The sequence below is a fragment of the Urocampus carinirostris genome, chromosome 4 (assembly GCF_059441175.1).
Source record: "Urocampus carinirostris isolate Australia breed hairy pipefish chromosome 4, RoL_Ucar_1.0, whole genome shotgun sequence".
Taxonomy (NCBI): Eukaryota; Metazoa; Chordata; class Actinopteri; order Syngnathiformes; family Syngnathidae; genus Urocampus; species Urocampus carinirostris.
Window position 1 is genome coordinate 11,258,939 of NC_142352.1, and position 19,243 is coordinate 11,278,181.

The window sequence follows — 19,243 nt, forward strand, 5'->3', positions numbered from 1 at the left end:
AGAAGGACAGTCAAAATTGAGATTAAATAGAAGAAGGTGCCTACTAATCCGCTCCATATGAGTGGAGTCATTTTCTTTGGGGATTAAATGACTTGACTGTATTTGCTTGGACTTTAATATTTGATTTACGTCAGCAGATACCTTTATGGAGGAGCACTGGCATACAAAAATGTGTGTTCATACATGGGGAACATAGATTTGGAAGGATCTCGCGTCTGCGAAGGCTACACCCGAATCATCAGCAGTCATGACATACATGAGCTACAAGGAATGAGTAGAAAGTACACGTACCGTGCTTGACTCGCGTTCTTTCAGAGGAAGTGCCGAAGGCGAATGCATAGATGAAGGGCCGGGTAAGAGAGAGAATAAAAAAAGTAATTAATATGGGTGGAACCGCGTCGCTGTACTTTCATAAGATCAAAGTCATGAATTAAACAGAGAAAGATTAATCTCAGTTACGATGTGATCAATTGCGTGATTTATATTAATACCTGTGACTAATAAGGGGTAATTTAGTACTGATGTATGTGTTGCATGTAATATCTTTATGGCGATTAGTAAATGTTTACTCATTTCCAATTGTCGCAGACAAATGGATCTTTAAAATGTCTAGTTCTGGCTTCTTTACATTACTTTTAATTAATTCCACTGCAACCTTTATTGACTTTTCGCACGTGATGTCAAGTTGCCTTCTCTGGGAAAATGAAAGCCATGACTGACGGCAAAATGAAGCTTCTAAGCTCGACTTGGAATTGTAACCCTTTGGATGAAGACAGAAGATGGCAATGTTTATCTGCAGTCAAACGGAGAGACTGGTGTGCCGGGGTACAATACTGGAAGGCTGGCAGCCCTCAAGTATTTCAGGATTTGCAGCGACATTTTTTACAACATACGTTTGATGTATTTCCTAGTAGGTAAGTAGGTACAGTCCTGGCAAAGACAGTCAATATAATAAGTTAACCAGTCCAAACCAGCTACGTTAGCCATTTCTTACTACATAAATACTATAGTTAATGTATGTGTAAAAATGTGCAATGTGTATGGTCAATAATTGCTGGGAATTTATATTATTATTAGCTGTACATAAGCACACTGCAAATACAATATATGTGACAAATGCATTATTTTCCTTGCTAACTTTTTAAGCAATTTGGCAAACTGAACTTATTTTACATATATATGTTTTTTAATATAAATTATCGTATTTATCATATTTTTGGGGACTTTAGGGGTGGGCCTACATTAGCTTTATACTCAAGAACATTTAACTATGTAAAAAATATTTTCTTAACCACGTGAGTGGAAAGTTAAAGGGTGAGTGAGTGAGAGAGTGAGTTATGCTCCTCACCTCTGTGCTCCAGGTCGTGATGGTTCTTCTCATCCTTTACAGGCAAATGCGCCTGGCTGCCGAGAGCACCTAGTGCAAGAAGGCCGGAGCCAGCACCAGTCACGGGGGGAATCCCGGGTGGCTGTAAAGCGGAAGGGTGTGGCGGAAGCTGTACAGGCGGTCCATGGGCTGCGTGTGAAAGGTGCTGGGCCTGGAGCTGCTGCTGCTGTGGCAAACACAGGTAGGCGGGAGGGAGACCAGAGGACAAGTGGGTCGGCTGGGATGTAAATACATGAAGGACCAGATTTTACGCATGCATTAGCGCCAGACTGCTTATGGATAATAGCAAGATGAAGACACAAATCATCACTGCGCCATTACTGAAGGAAAGCAAGTAACTTTATAAGTAGATGCAAACAAGAAAAGGCATTTCCTTTGATACTAATGTCCACATTGCCCAGATTTTAAACTGTGAATGAGATTGCCAGGCATGGATATATATATATAGTTGAGTAGTTTGGAAAAATCATGCTGTGTATTCGGGGAGACAAAAACATGTTCAAAATCTCAACAGGCTTTCCAGTGTCCATGTTCATTAGTTCTAATTTAAAAAGCAATTAGTTAAAGCTTCGGTATTGGTTTTATAACTTAGTCGAAATTCATGTATAAAGTTATGTGTTTTATAAAGAAAAAAACTAATGAGAGCATAACATTCTCCACAAACGCTTTTTGAGCAGTCATACACGTGCTGACCCACAACCCCGAGAGACCTCAAACGTCTGAGTGTAAAAGGCAGCCAGGCTGAAAAGAGTCGACAGACACGAGTTAAACAGCCACTCAGCCAAAGGGGAGCAAGTGCTTTGAAACAAGGTTAAATAACACTTAGTGCATTCATCATCTGCTCAAAAAACCATGGCTTCTATTCTAATGGTTTCACAAATAAATCACATATAGACTACATGATGTAAAAATGACTAGCCGAGGTCATCACACAGATGTTCTTTTCTTTTGTATGAAAAATGTACAATTTTGTTTGGTTTACAGCTTCAGACTGAACAGAAATAGTACACAGTTAAAATGTTAGTAACTGCATGAAAGCATGTCAATATAGCCAGGTGCTCAAGCTCTGGGTTTCCTGTGAGGATGCTGTGCAATGATGTAAACAAAAGAGACTAGAGTGGTGAGATGAGACAAAATCTGTAGCTAACGAGAGTGGTAGAACGAGCATTGGATTGGGGCATGGGCATCCCCATTCAGTCTGCCTAATGAGCAAAAAAGTGTGTCGGGATCGTTATCAAGAAGCCTCATTAGCAAAATGCGGTTGGGCAGATGAGTGAGGAAAAGGGCGAGGAAAGACACAAGCGGGGGGTGGAGGGTAGAAGACGTGGTAGAGGAAACAAAAATAAATTGCTTTCAATTTAATATTCATGGATAAGAGCCGGCTCCCTTTCACTCTTATCTTTTTTCATTATGGGTGAACGCCATTGCAGCCCAGGCAACTTCCACAGGAAGCAGGCAATTAAAGTTAACTAGGCAAAGCAGACTCCCTGCAGAACACAACTGTCAGGCAGCGCAAGCATCAACAGGAGCACCAAGACAATTCAGCTGGCATACTAGTTTAACAAGCGGGACAAAGGTCTTCGATCACGTTATCTACCTACAAAGACGGGCAGCAAACGTTTGTTTTTCTTATGTGCCTTATGAGATGTCATTGCCTTCGACATCCAATCAGTCATCTAGTTTCCTGTAAACCTAAGACAGTCCAATGACATGGACCACTAACAAGATGACAGACACACACAAATCAAGCATCACCCAACCACTTTGCTTTCAAATACGGTGCATGTTATATTGGTGGCAAGCAGTTTGAAACAAAGTGTTTTGAAACATTTCTAACCATGAAAGTTGGATAGATACAGGGAGGCAGCTGCTGCTTCTAAAGGATAAGATGGGGGTACAAAATTACAGAGACGAAGACAACATAAAACAAAATCATGTCTGAATCCATCACTATAAAAGAGGACACAATATCACCTACAGAATTAAATTATAACAAGTGTGTTACAGGCCATTAGATATTATACCATACCTGTCAATCTCAGATGATTGCTCGCCTATTAATGATTGCAATTACCCTGATTAAGAAATAAAAAAACCTTACAGACACATCTATTCACTCACAGCAAGACTGATAGTGTAAATGAAAAACAAAGACCATGTGTATCAAGTTGATTTATTTAACAATATAATGTTTGATCGAGGATAACATTTGCTAGACAATATTAGCCATCTACGATGACGTTGCAGTCTGCTACCAGTGACCGAGACAATCCGGGCAAGACGAGATCCATCTAACAAAAGAAATTGGGTATTTTTGGAAATTTCAAGAACAAAAATTGTTATACTGCATACACAATTTGAAGAGATAAAAAAACATATGAGTTGACAGGTATGCTATATAAACCTACATATATTAATTAGGTATAATTAAATAGATACAATTATTTTAAACTGTTTTGCTGCTTCTTTATTTCATTGCCACCTATAAGTTGTACACCAAATTTTAATTCCCTTAATTATATTTAAAGTGGTTTAATGGTGCAGCAGGGTTTACTGTGTTTACAGATGTGAACTTTAGCCAGTGTGATTTCCTTCTGTCGAGAGGGAACTGTAATTCTTGTAGTGTCAATGTTTTGTAATAATGCAACTAGAACTATGTTCTCTTTCTGTGTCTAAAAGTCACGGGGTATGTCAGCCTACTACTTTAATGATGTGGTTATTGGTTAGCCGCAAGTTAAGGCAAGACGAATTTTCCTGACAATGTATTTCCAATGTTCTAATGTAAGACTGGAGCAGCTTGAGGTCAAAACCCTGATCCGATTCCTCCAACTCCCCGCAGTGAGAAAAAAAAACTGGATTGTGTTTACAGCTGTTCCAAACAAAATAGTATTTTGCATATGCCAATTTTATAACAAAACCACCGAGCACAAGATGGACTTGTAATGTTTAAACATATTTTTCTCAGGATACATGCTTTTTATATCACCATTTTAAACGACATGTTTAATATCCAATTCTTGTAAGAAGCCACTGGAGATAGACAATGGTCTAATGCCAAACAAGCATTCAAAAACTTTGGCATGATCAAGACAAAGAAAAATGATGACACCCTCATAGACTCTGCAAGTATAAACGTTTAAACTATAATCATGCTAAAATGCAGTAATACATTGCAATCAATAGGATTTGATTTGGACTTTGGTGTGCCAATTTGTGATCATCAAATCCTAAAGTCTCTCTGCAGCGAGATTGATAACCTGCTACGTCTGTTACCAAATAATAAAGCTTTGTTCCCCACCTGCCTGTGTTCTGTCTGTTCCTACCCATCTGTAATTAAAGAAAGGTCATTCCTGTTGCTGGCAGGCTGCACTCTTTCAAGGGGAAATAGGAAGTAATTATCTTTAAAACTGTGGTCCGTTCTCGGGGCTCATTCAGTTAATCGAATTTCACTATCCACCTCTCATTAGACTTGACCCCCTACCATTGGGACAAGCTAAACACTGACTAACCACTGCTACAAAGAGGAACTAATCAACTGGTGACTTAAACATCTGGCTCCAAGATGGCTATTAGTTAGCATCTAGTGCCTAAATAAAAGCAGATGGATGACTAAATAACTAAAAGGTCTAGTAACATGGATAGTAACCATTAAAAACACAATTACATTTTGTAAAAGTGTGCTTAGAATGTAGACCTTGATTTAGGAAAACATGAGTTCAATTGTTTGACCACGGGACCCTAACATGACCAGAATGTTTTGGCTCAGATCAAACAAAGGTAACCGTTTGTTGACATGATCAACCACATTATGGAACTGGGGTCACAAATCTGTTAGTCGGAATCATAATCCTAGTCAAGTCGCAAAGTAAAACATGATAAAATGAAAGAGCTACTGGATAATAGAAAGTCTGATGATCTGCAGTAATCCCTCACCAGAACACCTTTCATCGTCTTGCTGCTTCACAAATTTGCATTGCGGATTGTGTTCTATATTTGCATTGGCTAAACCAGAGGTCAGTACCATATGGCTCGCAAGCCAGATCTGGCCCTTTTCATGAGTGCATCTAGCTCGGGGATAAAATAAGAGCCAAATTAATCTTCCTTGTTACTTTCCAATTTCAGTGTGTGCGAGGCCAAGACAACACAGAAAGCCACATGTTTGGTCAAAAACATACAGGGCAAAGTTTGAACTACAGTTTACACTCACAGTGCTAACCAAGAGCCTGTTTTAGTTATAAGGCTCTGTGTAGATCTTTGCATGCATAACACACTCCCATAAACACCGTATCCTTCTCATTTGTTTTATTATGTGACATTTTTACAACAAAACGCTGCTTTTGTTGAGTTTTGAAACCACTATTTACGACAAAAAATGATGGTCAAACTGTGCCTCACAATCTTAACTGTGGGAGAGAGGCACATTTTAAGTGGTATATTTGTTGATATAGGACACAGGCTTTGGCATTATTATTGTTTAATAGGTTATATTAAGTCATCACGTCACACAGTGAAACAAAATGGGCTGAGGAATAAGCTTTTGTCTGTAGAGCAGGTTTGGTGGTGTTGTTGAATTTTGACCTAAAATATATGCTTTGGCTCTTAAATCAAAATATGTTTCATGGCTATTTGTGTCAAAAAGGTTCCTACCCCTGGGCTAAACAGTCTCTGAAAGAGTAGTTATTTGTGAAAAGAATGTTTTGGAATAGTATATAGTAATTGTATTTATGAAATAAATGCTTGGGCACGTAAATAATTATGTGTTCTTTGTTTTTTAAGAATAAATAATGGTTTCACTTCGCGGATTCTCCAAATCACTGGTACTTTTTGAAACATAATATACAGTCGAAAACAAGAACGTTTTTCGTTGTTTACACCTTGCAGAACCTCATTGGAGAAAGGACACAAGCTCAATTTTGAAAAACATTGAGAAATATCATGAAAAAATACAATTAACATGTTGGAAATGTGGAAACAAGGGCAGGTTTTTACATGTGAAGAGGAAAATGTGGCTGTTAGTCCATCTGAATGTTAAAATTCGACAGAGTGATGGAAAATACAAAAGAAAATCTGCATGTTTTGTTTCAGAATTTGTTACCCACCCAAATAACAATTAATCTGTTTTGGGCTGCCAATACTACTCTCTCCACAGAGATGTGCCCTTGTTTTCACATGAAATAAAGAGAAAAGGGGGTATACACACAGTGAGAGGCAGATTGGGAAGTCCACGTACCCCGATGATCGCATTCAGCTCAGTCATCGTCACCTGCTTAGCTCGCTCAACAGCCTGAGCAACCTGCTGTTGGTGCTACCAGAAACGCATCAGAAGGAAAGCATTAGAGCAAATACATGAATAAGAATAAAATAGAGAATACATTTTGAAAAAAAATAAAATAAAAGTAAATTAGGGAAATACAAATTAAATGATCTTGACTTATACAGCTATAGAACTTTTTTACATCATCTTGCCAGTGAACACATCGACATGGCTTCCCTGGCTTAGTTAAAGCTTGTTCATTTGTCAGTGTGTTCTGTTGTCACGGTGACATTGGAAACTAGTAAGTTGTGAAATCAATTAACAGTATTATTGGGATGTTTTTTGACCATAGTTAATTTTGGAACTGCTTATGTGTACTGAACATTTACCTCGGGCAAATATTCTGAAATGTATTAATGCTTTTGTATATCAATATAATGGTACTTGGAGTTTAAATGCTAAAAATTGCCTGCACCTAAGAAATTCAATACCCTGTGTAACTATGTGGGGGAAGGTTTTCAGCATTTGACCAACAAATAGGATATGTTGCAATGCATTTGTAAATACACTTGAGTGTAATTACATGTCAGGTTTGTCTACTGCACATTGCAAGTCTTGCACATGCTGCCCGGAATATATGTTGCATTTTTAGAAAATATTGAGTCAAACACCTTACACACAAATGAATTGATGCAGCAGTGACACTTACCTCTTGTGACAAGAATGGCATTATCTGAGCCAGGATTGCGTTGAGGCGTTTTGCAATCTCAGTCTGAAACAAAAAAAAACAGAATATTATTAGGAATGACTGCATGTATAGAGGAGAACTAAGACTGGTTTAATGTAGCCGATACAACAAAATGGGTCATACATTAGTCAATGCATAGAACTGCTTCAAGATTCAGGATGATAAACCTCTTAACTGCATTGGCCCAGCCCAAAATAAATTTACATTTTACTCTCGCATGCCACCATTAGACTCAGCCTTTATATAATTAGGAGGGTGAAATATGCTAATGCTGTCTGGCTGGAACAGAACTAATGAGGTCCATACTTCATAATTACTGCTTATTCAGAGAGCTTGGGGCAGGCTGTAGCCATCAACCCAACTCTCGGACGCGATCTGTCACAGACATCTTTTGTATCGACCAGATTATTAGCTGGGAGAGTAAAACAATACTGCACGGTCCCACTTTGCAGTGCTGCACTTGGATAAATGGACTGTCTGCCTTTAGCACTGTGATGTCCCAAAATATATTTTTACAGGTTATTTCATCTTTTCAAATATGTATTTTGTTGAGAATTCTGGAAGATGAGGACAAGAAAAAAAAGCTAAAGAGGAGGCAGCAAACTTGGTGAGGTGAAAGTATTTGACGCCAAGGTAATGTGATTTGACTGAAGCAAGGGGCGTGAACTAATTGATTCAGCGAGATTAGTGATGGAAGAAAACCAGGTGTTCCTGCAGAGTTCCACTCATTTTCAACCCTAGACTTGTTTGACTGTGAAAGTGGATAGCAGTAGACTGGAGGCGCCACTGCCTTTTTTTTCCACCCCCTTTTGTGTGTGTGTGTGTGTGTGTGTGTGTGTGTGTGTGTGTGTTTCAGCAGCAGCAGCAGAGAGGGCCGAAGGAGAAGCACCACATAAAAGAATGATACTAGCAAAGCATTATCTTTATGTTCTGTCTGACCTGGCTTGCTGTTGTCTCTCCTCGGCTTCCTTCATTCTGCCAACGCCTCCTCACAGCCCTTCCTTGTTAAGCTCAACTACACTCTACATCCCCCTTCATCACGTAGCATCCCCTCACCCCATCTTCATCCCACCCCCGTTGCTGGGGCAACACTATCCAGCAAGGATGATCGTTATGTAAATTAGACTGGGGTCCCGACCAGAACAGCCCGTAAAATCATATTAGGTGCAGCACAGAGGAAGGTCATTAGATTGAATTTTCAGCCTGTCTATGTGATCGGCACAGGAAATTAATGAGGGATAACTCGGGAGCGGGAAAGTGAGGAGGAGCCTGACACGTGACCAAAAAAAAAGAACGAAGGGCAACTCATAAACAATTGCCATTAGCGGCGGCTGGGTGCATTGGATGACACACAAAATGATTAGAAAGTTTCAATATCACTGCAATCCTTTGGAAATGGTTACCTAAGGGTGGGAGAAAACAATGCCATGCCGATACAATAGACCAGGGGTGTCCAACGTGGTGTCCACAGGCACCACCTACCTAAAACACCTGAGTAGCCCGTGACCGATTCTGAAAATAGCTCACCAGTGATAGGTGATCGTGATTTTCCAGGAAATTGGATTTCTAACTGGTAAGATGTTTTAGTGCATGGTTGACTGAGCCTATTTGAACTAATACTCTAATAATTACGACCTACTAATAACATGATAGGTTGTTATTTTACAAATGCATATCGCTTTTGTGCAAATCAGTAAAAAACAAAAAGCAGCTCTTGGCTTCGAAAATGTTGGTGACCCCTGCACTAGATTATTAGAAAGGAAATAGAAAACAGCAAAAAATCCGCTCAAAGAATATAGCTCAGTTATCCACAGTGCTGTACAATGTATTTCTGATGTATTTTCCGGAAGTGTGATGACATCACCTATGTACTTTACCTTTTAAAGTGTAAAGAGGAGGTAATGAGATTGCCCCTAAAGCTTAATTCACAGGGTCTCTGCAATTGATGCTGCCGGCAAAAACTTTATTTTATTATGTATAATAATTACGTCAAACGTTAATATAGAAATACAAGTAGACCTTTTTTTCCCTGTTAAATGTATTTCCCACTGCGTACATGGTTTGGTCCGCTCACAAAAAGACACAGGAGTTGTCCGTTCATTAAAAGACACAAAATCATTATATGTCTGGGATTCATGCCTCATATACCATCAGTTAATATGTTTTAATTATTAAATCAGGTATATTTTGCATGTTTATGAAATGATCTACATTTATATATCGCTTTTCAAGTCAAGACTTCACAAAGGGCATTACAGTGTGCTTTACATTTCCCAATAGCGCCCGTGCAGCCATGTAAGGCGCTAACCTGCTTATTGGGGGTATTAGGGGTTCAGTGTCTTACCCAGGGACACTTCGACATGTAACACGGAGGAGGCGGGATTCGAACTGCGATCTCTTGATCCCAAGACGAGCGCTCTACCTCCTGAGCCACTGCCGCCGCATAATTTAATCATATGGAGTTGTTTTTTTTGTCCTTTAAAATGTCAAAAAGCCGTGAAATTAGCTTTTATTTCCCACAGATGTTTTTTATAATATAATGAATTATAACTTTCTATTGTACACTTGACTTTCTTCTTGCCTTTAGTCATATTATTAGCTTAATAAAAATCTGCATGCTGTGTCCATAAGAAATAGAAAACTTGCGAACCACTGCAGCCAGTGTGAATAAGACGCAACTCTGTCTAAGCATTCATGTTAACAGGTGATCCGGTAATGTTTTTTCACTTTTACCTAAACGTAATATCAACAGTGTGCCAATGTAGTCAACTTAAAACCAGACAGGTGTGGCATAATCGAGACAGGAACCTTCCAATATCTTTGGATCATAGTAAGCGCATTCATTTGTTTATAGTTGTTTAACTGCGAACCAAAAAACAAAAAGATCCCAAGCATGTATCAAATATTCTTCTCAGTCCATTGGAAGATCTCCTCAGCTCAAGGCCACCCGAGTAGCGTGGCAAACTAAAATAATCAAGGAATCCAGTGTTGCTCAATAACCTAGCATTGTATTGGTGAACCTATCAAATAAACCATTTATACATATGTATTACGTTTGATTGTGTAAAAAAGCAGAGCACATTCTATACAACAAGTAAGTGAATAATTTATCCAAGTAAAGGGTCGGCAACATCGAGTCAGCAGGCGCAGAGAAGACCTCAAAGAACATATGGTTAGCCCGAAGACGGGTTCCATAATTATCTCAGAGGTCATTGTGATTTACTAGAAACTCTGTAAAATGGAAGAAAATTGTCTGAATGGTTTTATATTAGAAGTATGTGTTTCGTAACTGGCTGGCAAAACACATGAATATGATCAGTGTGTTTACATGAAAGACACATTTTTGAATACATCTTCTTAGAATGAGTCCATTAATGATGCATTATATGTAATCACAAAGTGAAACGCATATCAAACATTATCAAAGAAAATAGTTCTCCGCTTTAAGGTAAATGTTCCTGAACTACAGGTCCTACTGGTAAGCAGATCACAAAGCCAAGCATTGAATTGAGCTGTATAATAACACTAGGAACCCAATGACACTTGCAACCTACTTTCCCTCCCCCCTGCACATTTGCCAGGAATATTAAGTGTGTGTGAAAAATTACATATGACTCAAGTAAATGATTACCTACAACACTGAGCAACAACTTGTAGCTTTTCCAAATTCACTCAATAATAAATACAGGTTTAACTGTAATGGGTGAATGGGCTCTTGCTTAATTTTCATGACAGGTACTTTAGAGAAGGAAACTACCCGTCATAGGCATACATCACCCGGTATAATATTCTCACTCCCATTTATAAGAAACTACTTGTCACGGGGCTTTTAGCAGCAGAGATAGGCCCGAGAAGGAGTTTATTGTCACTTAAAATCCTTGAAAATAGAAGTCTTTGAGGGCAACGGGCTTTTCACTGTAGCGCCGCAATTACAGGTACTCAGGGTTGTTTAGCAGCAACACACATTGGAGAGCTTACCCTCTCTCTCTCTCCACTGAAAGCTCGTCAATGGTGCGCTGAAAGCCATTTGGCTGTTTGTCGCTGCAGGCTTTAGTCCCCAAGTGGAAAGGAGAGACAAGGATTCGATTGCAGAGGAAAACAAGTGGCATACTGTATAATGTGGGAGCTTGTTTGGGAATTATCTTCTCAGTTAGAGCACAGCAAGAAAGAGGCCCTAGGTGTAGTTGTGTCTAGTTGATTAAAAATGCATGTGGGCCATTTTATCGTGAATATACATACACATAAAAATCAAATATTCTTATTCTTCAACTGGTTCTTTTGTTAGAGTTAGAATCATAACGTCCTAAAGACAAAGTTTAGTTTTTGGTCCAAAGCATTATAGAGACACAGATTGGGTGCATCTTTCTTTCTACTCCAGTAAACATGATCCAGTGGCAGCAGGTCCAAAGGCATACACAGTCACTACCAAAATAAAATGTGTCTCACACACAGCCCTAGTAACCTCATCACCCTCCCTTGAGAGGCAGCGTGTGTGTTCACGGAGTTAGTTTGTTTTGGCTAAAAGATGGGTCGGCCGTCATCACCTTGGCAAACAATTCTGGGAACCGTGTATAAATTATTCATTTACACAAGCTCCCTTTCTGCTGCTCTTTGCTCCACCTCCCACTCTTTTTCATCTATCCAGGAAGCCAAATCCCCTCTTGAAGGAGTATGTTCCAACACCTCGTCAGGACATGAAACATCCACAGAATGTCTGCCGATGGCGCGACTGTGCAAAAATGTCTTTCCGCAAACGTCAGTGTGCTTTCACTCCATCTTCTTAAAAGTGACAAGTGACATCTAAATGCATTCGCGAGTTAAACACGTACGACTAGAGACAACATACGGGAGAGCCAGTCCCACTGCATAGTCAGCCTTGCATGTCGCTGAGGCAGCCTAATGAGCTGCCCTAATTAAAATCACTTATTGACAGCAAGTGAAGGTGATTAGCTCCAGCGTGAAGTCTTTGCCATCGTAACAGACACTGTCAAAACAAATTACCCCCTGGCAGTCGTGCAGGTTTCCTTGACTCTTCGGCAGCATGTAGACAGCTGTGCATGGTTACAGGTACGAAAGTGTGTCTTTGTCAATATATTGCAGGCTTTGTCATAGCTGTGCATGGTTACAGGTACGAAAGTGTGTCTTTGTCAATATATTGCAGGCTTTGTCATGTAAGGGATGAGCGGATTTATTTATATACACAAGGGAGTTTGTGAGCTCATTACTCTGCTTCTCAAATCTGCTTTGTACTGATAACAACAAAGCCTGTTTATGTCTTTTTTCACATCGCAATAAATCTTCCAGCTGAGCAAAGTAATATGGCTTCCTGCATCCAATAATCCAAGGCCAGGGGGTTGTCCATTTACCCCTCGCTGATGTCATCACAAACACTCACTCATCAAGGCTCGGATAAGGGGGTGGCAGGAATCATGCATTATTCAGAGTGCTCTGCTTACACCGGCAGGCTTATTGATAAAATAAAAGGAGACTCAAACACATGGGAGAGCAGCAGTCGATTAACTCGTTTAGCCTGGAGCATTTCACGCCTTTCCTGTCTCTTTCCCTAGGTAAACCCTATTGTTTTGTGCACAACCAACAGCATGCAGACAGCAAGTGCCTAGCCAATAACACTTGATAGATGAAGGGACAATGACCTGCTTGATAAACGAAAAAGAGAGCACATGACCACCAAAACTGATCAATGGAGCTGTATCCTGCTCTTTCATTTGGGTTACCATTCCACTGATGCCATTAACCTTCGAGATTTGAGGGGCTGTGGTGTCTTCATACCTCCCATTTCCCTACCTCCCTCCAACTGTCATACATTTATAATACACCCCTAAAAACAGACAATCACTTCACTTGAATTAGTAGCTGGGGTTGACTAGAAGTGAGCTCAATGAAACCGTGAAGAAGGACATGGACATTTAAAGTGCACTAAGTGCAACAAATGCAGAAATTGGAAATGAATAACTGATGAACTAACATGACTGATGTTTGACGATTTTGAGCGTTACCTATATACACAATTATTTAAAGTGTATCATAGACTGCCTTTATTTTTTTACAATGATCCTCATTATATGTAGCCAATTTTATATGCGTTTTGCCACCACGCATTTACCAGAAATATTAAGTGTCCTGTGCACTACTTGGAGTCCTAACATCATAGTTTAATAAATATTCTTGGGTGACTTTCTCTTAAAATGTATGTAACAAATATTTAACACAAATTATTATCTTAGGATTTTTAAGTAAAACTAAATTTGTAACTAAAATTAGGAAATCCTTTGTGAGGAATACATGTGACAATAGAAAGAGATCATACTGTTATTTGGGTTTATGGCAGGGGTGGGAAAATTTTGGAGTCAAGGGTGTTGTTGGGTAAAAATAAAATGGTGGCTGGGCAAGGCCAGGAGGAAAAAAATGATTGAGTTGATTTTTTTTATCTGCTGATACAAAGTCTTGAATCCGATACCTCAGCAATACATGAGGAATAACAATGGGACGCTAGGGACAAGAGTGGCACAAAAACAATAAACAACAAATGTTTTTTAGGAGTACTTCATCTACCAATATATGTGTTGTCATTATATTTTTACTAATTTGTTTGGCGGGCCCTATTATTAAGCCTGAAAGGCAGCATGTGACCCGCTGGCTGTAGTTTTCCCACCACTGGTTTAGGGCCTACGACTCTGAGAAAAAACATATCTACAGCATAATGAAAACAAATGTCTGGCACTGTGGAGGAGTGACCATGCTAATTGACTATAATCCGACTAAATTCTATTTTAAAACAAATATGCATCAATAATTATTCTAACTAACAAAAGACAACATTTTGTTTCCAAAAGGCACTCTTAAGGTTCCAATACAAACGTAATACAGCCAAGGTCCAATGTAACATTTTGCACATATATAATTTAAGATGCACAGTTACCAAGCATCACTGTCGGAGATTCATCTTAAGGATTCGTATCCTACAGCAAAATGGCCAGTGCAGGGTGGCAGCTCAACTAATGAGCTTTTGTGCAGCTGATACAAGGCAAGTGGCCAAGACACACATATAAGAAAACACAGCAGAGCATTCAGAAGAGGACACTAAAACAAATTCTCACAGTCAGCCAGCCAAATACTTCACTTTAATCTTATCAAACCATTCGCATCAAGGCAGCTTGCCCTTCATGTTGTTGTTTAGCCTGTCAGCATTTTCACGACAAAAAGCCAGTATGTGTGTGTGTGTGTGTGCGTCCTGAAGGCATTTTAAGATAAAGGTAGTAACTAAGGTCAGGTGCGTGTGTGAATTCCACAGACTGGAGGGACAACAAGATTGTTTTGGCTAACACAGACTGGGGCGATACGGTTACATACCTGTTTGTGCATTTCAATATTGAGCCCGTAGGACATCTCGTAGTACTGCGAGCAAAAGAGAAGAAAGAGCATTACTATGTGATTATGCTACCTAGCATGCGTCATCGTCAAAAAAAAGGATACAAGTAAGTTGATTAAAATTCCACTTAATCTTAATGTTGCATTCTAGAGTCATCTTTTTACTCATTGCCTGGTATGGCCCACAATCTACAGTCAGGGTTAAAATGAAAGAAAAAAGTACTTTTTAAAAATTCTTATGGAATATTGCATTCTCTTAAAATCTCATCTCATCTCATTAGCTACACCGCTTATCCTCAGTAGGGTCGCGGGGGTGCTGGAGCCCATCCAGCAATCATCGGGCAGTGGGCAAAATGTTATGACAAAAAAAATCTCAGTATGGAGGATAAATAAAGCATGTTGATTATACTCAAATGCTTTCACAACAGATACAATGTCATTATAGTGTAGACTGATCAATAGATTACATATTGTGAGGTAAGCACATTAGTCGTACAGCTTCTTGCATCATGGTCCCAGCATATTGCTGATTAAATACAGTTTGGGTTGTATATCTTAATAACAAAAAGCAAAGCGAAAGTTGGAAAATAAAGACTGTGTATGAACACTTAATGCCTTCATTTAATTGGGTAAAACGATTTTAAACTTCTCGGAAACAACATCAATCTCAAATGCTTTATAATAAAAAAAACAACACACACATCTCGATTTATGTTCTGTTTATTTAATTTATGTGAGACGCAATATTGACTTAAATGGCATCATTATATTCAAGGTTAAGGTAAAATCAATTTGAGCTCATTTGCTTTCTGAAATTTATAATAATAGGATGCTTTCAAGCTGAGTTGCGATTGGCTGTTACCTGTACCAGCAATAATAATTGAAACATTTCAAATGTAATTTAGTATAAATGCTCACCAGGTATATACGAGTTGTATAAGAAATTTCAAGTTGAAATGTGTCTTTAAAAGACAGACGCCTGCTACCATCTCATAGGATGATGAAAAACATAGACAAAGGTTCCCTAATATGCCGAGACCACATGGGAATCAGGAGAGTCACGTTGAGATAGCTAAGAAGAGGTGAAAAATACAGGAAACCCTTTGATTTGTGCTCAAAGCCTACAGAGTGGCCATTAACCCATGCGCAGGTCATGCTTAGTGTTCTGGGAGGGGTTGCATTGGGTCATAAAGAAGACCCTGGGGCCATAGAGGTGAGGGGTGGGACGGTTTAGTCCACACATGCCCAATCAATGGATAGACATTTGACCCCTGATCCAGTTTCAACTGCCCCCTCATCTACCACCACCCTGCCCTGCTAATCCAATGAATACGCAGATGCAGTGAGTCAACAACGGCACAGCAGATGCAAGCGCTAACACAACGTCTGCGCAAAATCACGACTCGCAGCCACCTGCGAACGTTTACCTGAGGCAAAAGGGAGGATACGACAATCGATCAAATTGACGTCTTTCTGCTTACCATTACATAGTGGCGCTGCATCTCGGTCTTTTCGTTGGCTAGTTTGTCGTACTCCACTTTAAGACTTGAGAAGAGGGAAAGATACATATTTGAACATGAACTCCGTTTGTGGCAATTAAAATAACATTACAATAATAGAGTTACAAACTTTGACTCATTCATTGCCATAATGTATAAATACGCTTTCAGAAGCATTGTCCCTGAGTGCCAAAACGTAAACATTGATTTTGAATAGTCTGAGGTTTGCAATTATCTGTGGTCTGTGCAGCCCTTTGAGACACATTGTGATTAAGGGCTATACAAATAAACGCGACTTAACTTGACGCCCTACTTACGAACGAGATAGCTTCCGGACGATCGTTTGTAAGTTAAATTTGTTCGTAAGTTTCTTCAGTGCTATATTTTGTATGGAATGTATGTTTAAGGTTTATATAAGTATGTCTAAGGCTTGTATAAGAAACCTGTATTGTTTTGAAACTGAAAAATAAACGTTTAATAATATAACATGCTCTATAACGTTACAAAGCAGGGTGAATGATGAAGCATAGTACTGAAAAACAAAGCGACATATTAGGCATTGACATTCTGTGTCTGTGAAGCCCTTTGTGATTAAGGGTTATACAAACAAACATGACTTGATCTGAATGTTTATAAATATTTATAAAGGGATTAGAACAGGTCATCAGTAGGTGTAAAGCCTCTGGGAATCATTTCAGTTTGATAAATCACCATTAAATGGCAGGAGTGGCTTTCAACACATCTTTTTCCACAAATCCAGGAAGCCCTCACTTCCTAGTTATGCTTCCTGTATCCAGCCAGGCCCATATGGCAAGTAGGCATAGGCAAGCAGTGTGGTGAGAAAAGTGAATACATGGACACTTCAACAGAGCTTTTATTCTTTCTAAAAAAAGATGACAAAGTCTCTCCGCAAGGCATGACATTTCGTGCACACCCGCAGAAACGCGAGTGCCATTGTGACTGAAATCATGTGATCACCTCCCCTGAAACATTGGGCGCTAAAAAGTTCTTGCAAAGTTAATGCATTGTTCATGCATAAGTTTAGTCTCTTTGCAATAAAATGTTCTGCTTGAAATGCACCCTTTAACAAAAAGTCGTTTTTCTCAAAAGTTTTCTTGGAAACAAGTATTTAACTGTTGTTTACTAAACAATCCTAATAACTACAAACACACTTTTTTCTAATTACAGATGAAGATTCAAGCTTTATTTAATATGCCAAGTGCCTATACAGTTACATAAGTAATCTTTCTAAAGGCCTTCATAAATGATTGAAAATGGCAAAAATTGACTGGGAACGGCACTCCCCTTTTGGAACATCTGGCATTGAATGAGTCAAACAGTGTCACACTTCAATCTACTATTTAGGAAATATCGGTCAGTTATATATTTTATTGATACAGTGGGTTGACCGTTACCTGTGATACTGAGCCTGGAGGAACTGAAATTCGTCTTTAATTCTGTCGCACGACTCTGCCACGGTAAACTTGAAACCAGGCTGCCCCGGTTGGTGAGGTGCCTATGAAGCAAAAACCCATTTGATGAACGAACTCCAACTGCCTGTACACGTTCAGTATACAACTTGATACGTCATCTAATTCAGAGTTGAATCAAAAACCCCTTGCAACCACATACTGTAAATAGAAATGTGTGCAGCTCAACACTGGAAGAGGCCACAGAAGGGCCAATTTACATGTTGATTTTCAAACTTAACGCTACTACTTACCGGATGCCGGCCTTGTGGATACATATCTGTCCTTCACGCTAGGGGAAGTGTTGTTTTCCTGTGTTTTGCTTCACGTAATCCGAGTAAAGCAGATCACCAACACCCCCTCCTCGGGTGGCGGCAGACAAGGTACCGTCGGTGGCTCTGAGTTGTTTAGTCCCCCGGCATCTAAGCTCTCACTTCTCCTACACACGGACAAAAACACAAGTGTGGATCTCAACTTATTTCACAAAAATGGAAATAATTTCATCTCTTCAAGTCACAAGTGAGATTATCAACACTTTAGTTATCACGTCACTGGCAGTTTGGATCACATTCTTAAAGGCATTCTGCAAACAATATTTCTCACTCTAATTCCCTTTGTGGCTGGTTCTGGTGGCCCTAACAAAGAGAACAAAGTCAAAACACAAAGTTACAGTGAGAGGACATTATATCCTCCCTCCTCACCCTGACACTTACCATCATAACTGATTTGCTAACATTAAAGGGACATTGTGTATTATTTAGGGCCTTTGAGTGGTAAATTTCAGTTGCTAAAATAAACATTGCACTGAATAAAAACAAAAACTACAGTCATACCTCTACTTACAAAATTCTCTACATACAAATTTTTCAGGTTACGAGCAAACTGAGCGTAAAAAACATACCTCACGCTACAAGTTATTTTTTTCATGCTACGGATAAACAGACCAGTACTGTACCTGGCAACCCAATTCGTATGCATGAGCACCAGATTGCTATTGTGTCTACCGCTTATTCTTTGTGCCCACTTTCTCTTTTGTGTCCATTTCTAGTCCCATTCCCGCTCTGTAAGCAGTATACTGTATTCTACTATATGCTAGCGATACGAAACATTAACGAAGGACCCCCAAGAACGACATTTGGAAAAGCGAGCAGCAAAGAGAAAAGAAACAGTAAAGAGTTTTTCTGGACATTGCAGCATAGTAGGAAATAATTGAACAGTATGAAAAGGGGACACGTATTTATGATGTCACCAAAATATATGGCTGTAATACATCTACGATTGCCACGATTATTAAGCAGAAGGAACCACTAAAATGTACGGCTCCTTCCTAAGGCTTCCCGTCATTTCAAAGAAAAAATCGTCTGTGGACGACGAGATGGAATGGTTGTTACTTCTGTGGATTAAACGAAAAGAAATTACTGAAATTAAGGGATGCAAAAAACACTGCTTAAGGACAAGTAAACAAAGAGGTCAGTAAAAAGTAAGATAATATTTTTG

The 19,243-nt window shown here is 39.3% G+C and overlaps 1 protein-coding gene across 5 annotated transcripts in view; it reads right to left on the reverse strand.

The window, feature by feature from the left end:
• Positions 1-19,243, reverse strand: part of tle3b (TLE family member 3, transcriptional corepressor b) — a 41,776-nt gene that overhangs the window by 18,954 nt on the left and 3,579 nt on the right. The window contains exons 2-9 of one of the 5 annotated variants that reach the window (XM_088333638.1): positions 18,001-18,185; positions 17,693-17,793; positions 16,260-16,323; positions 14,761-14,805; positions 7,351-7,413; positions 6,618-6,692; positions 1,349-1,550; positions 292-308 (exon numbers count right to left, since the gene is read on the reverse strand). In XM_088333638.1, coding sequence (XP_088189764.1) covers positions 292-308; positions 1,349-1,550; positions 6,618-6,692; positions 7,351-7,413; positions 14,761-14,805; positions 16,260-16,323; positions 17,693-17,793; positions 18,001-18,024 — 591 coding nt within the window. In that variant the 5' untranslated portion in view covers positions 18,025-18,185. Of the gene's footprint in view, positions 1-291; positions 309-1,348; positions 1,605-6,587; positions 6,693-7,350; positions 7,414-14,760; positions 14,806-16,259; positions 16,324-17,692; positions 17,794-18,000; positions 18,186-19,243 lie in introns of all 5 variants that reach the window. The other 4 variants (XM_088333637.1, XM_088333636.1, XM_088333634.1 and 1 more) reach the window with 4 other exon arrangements.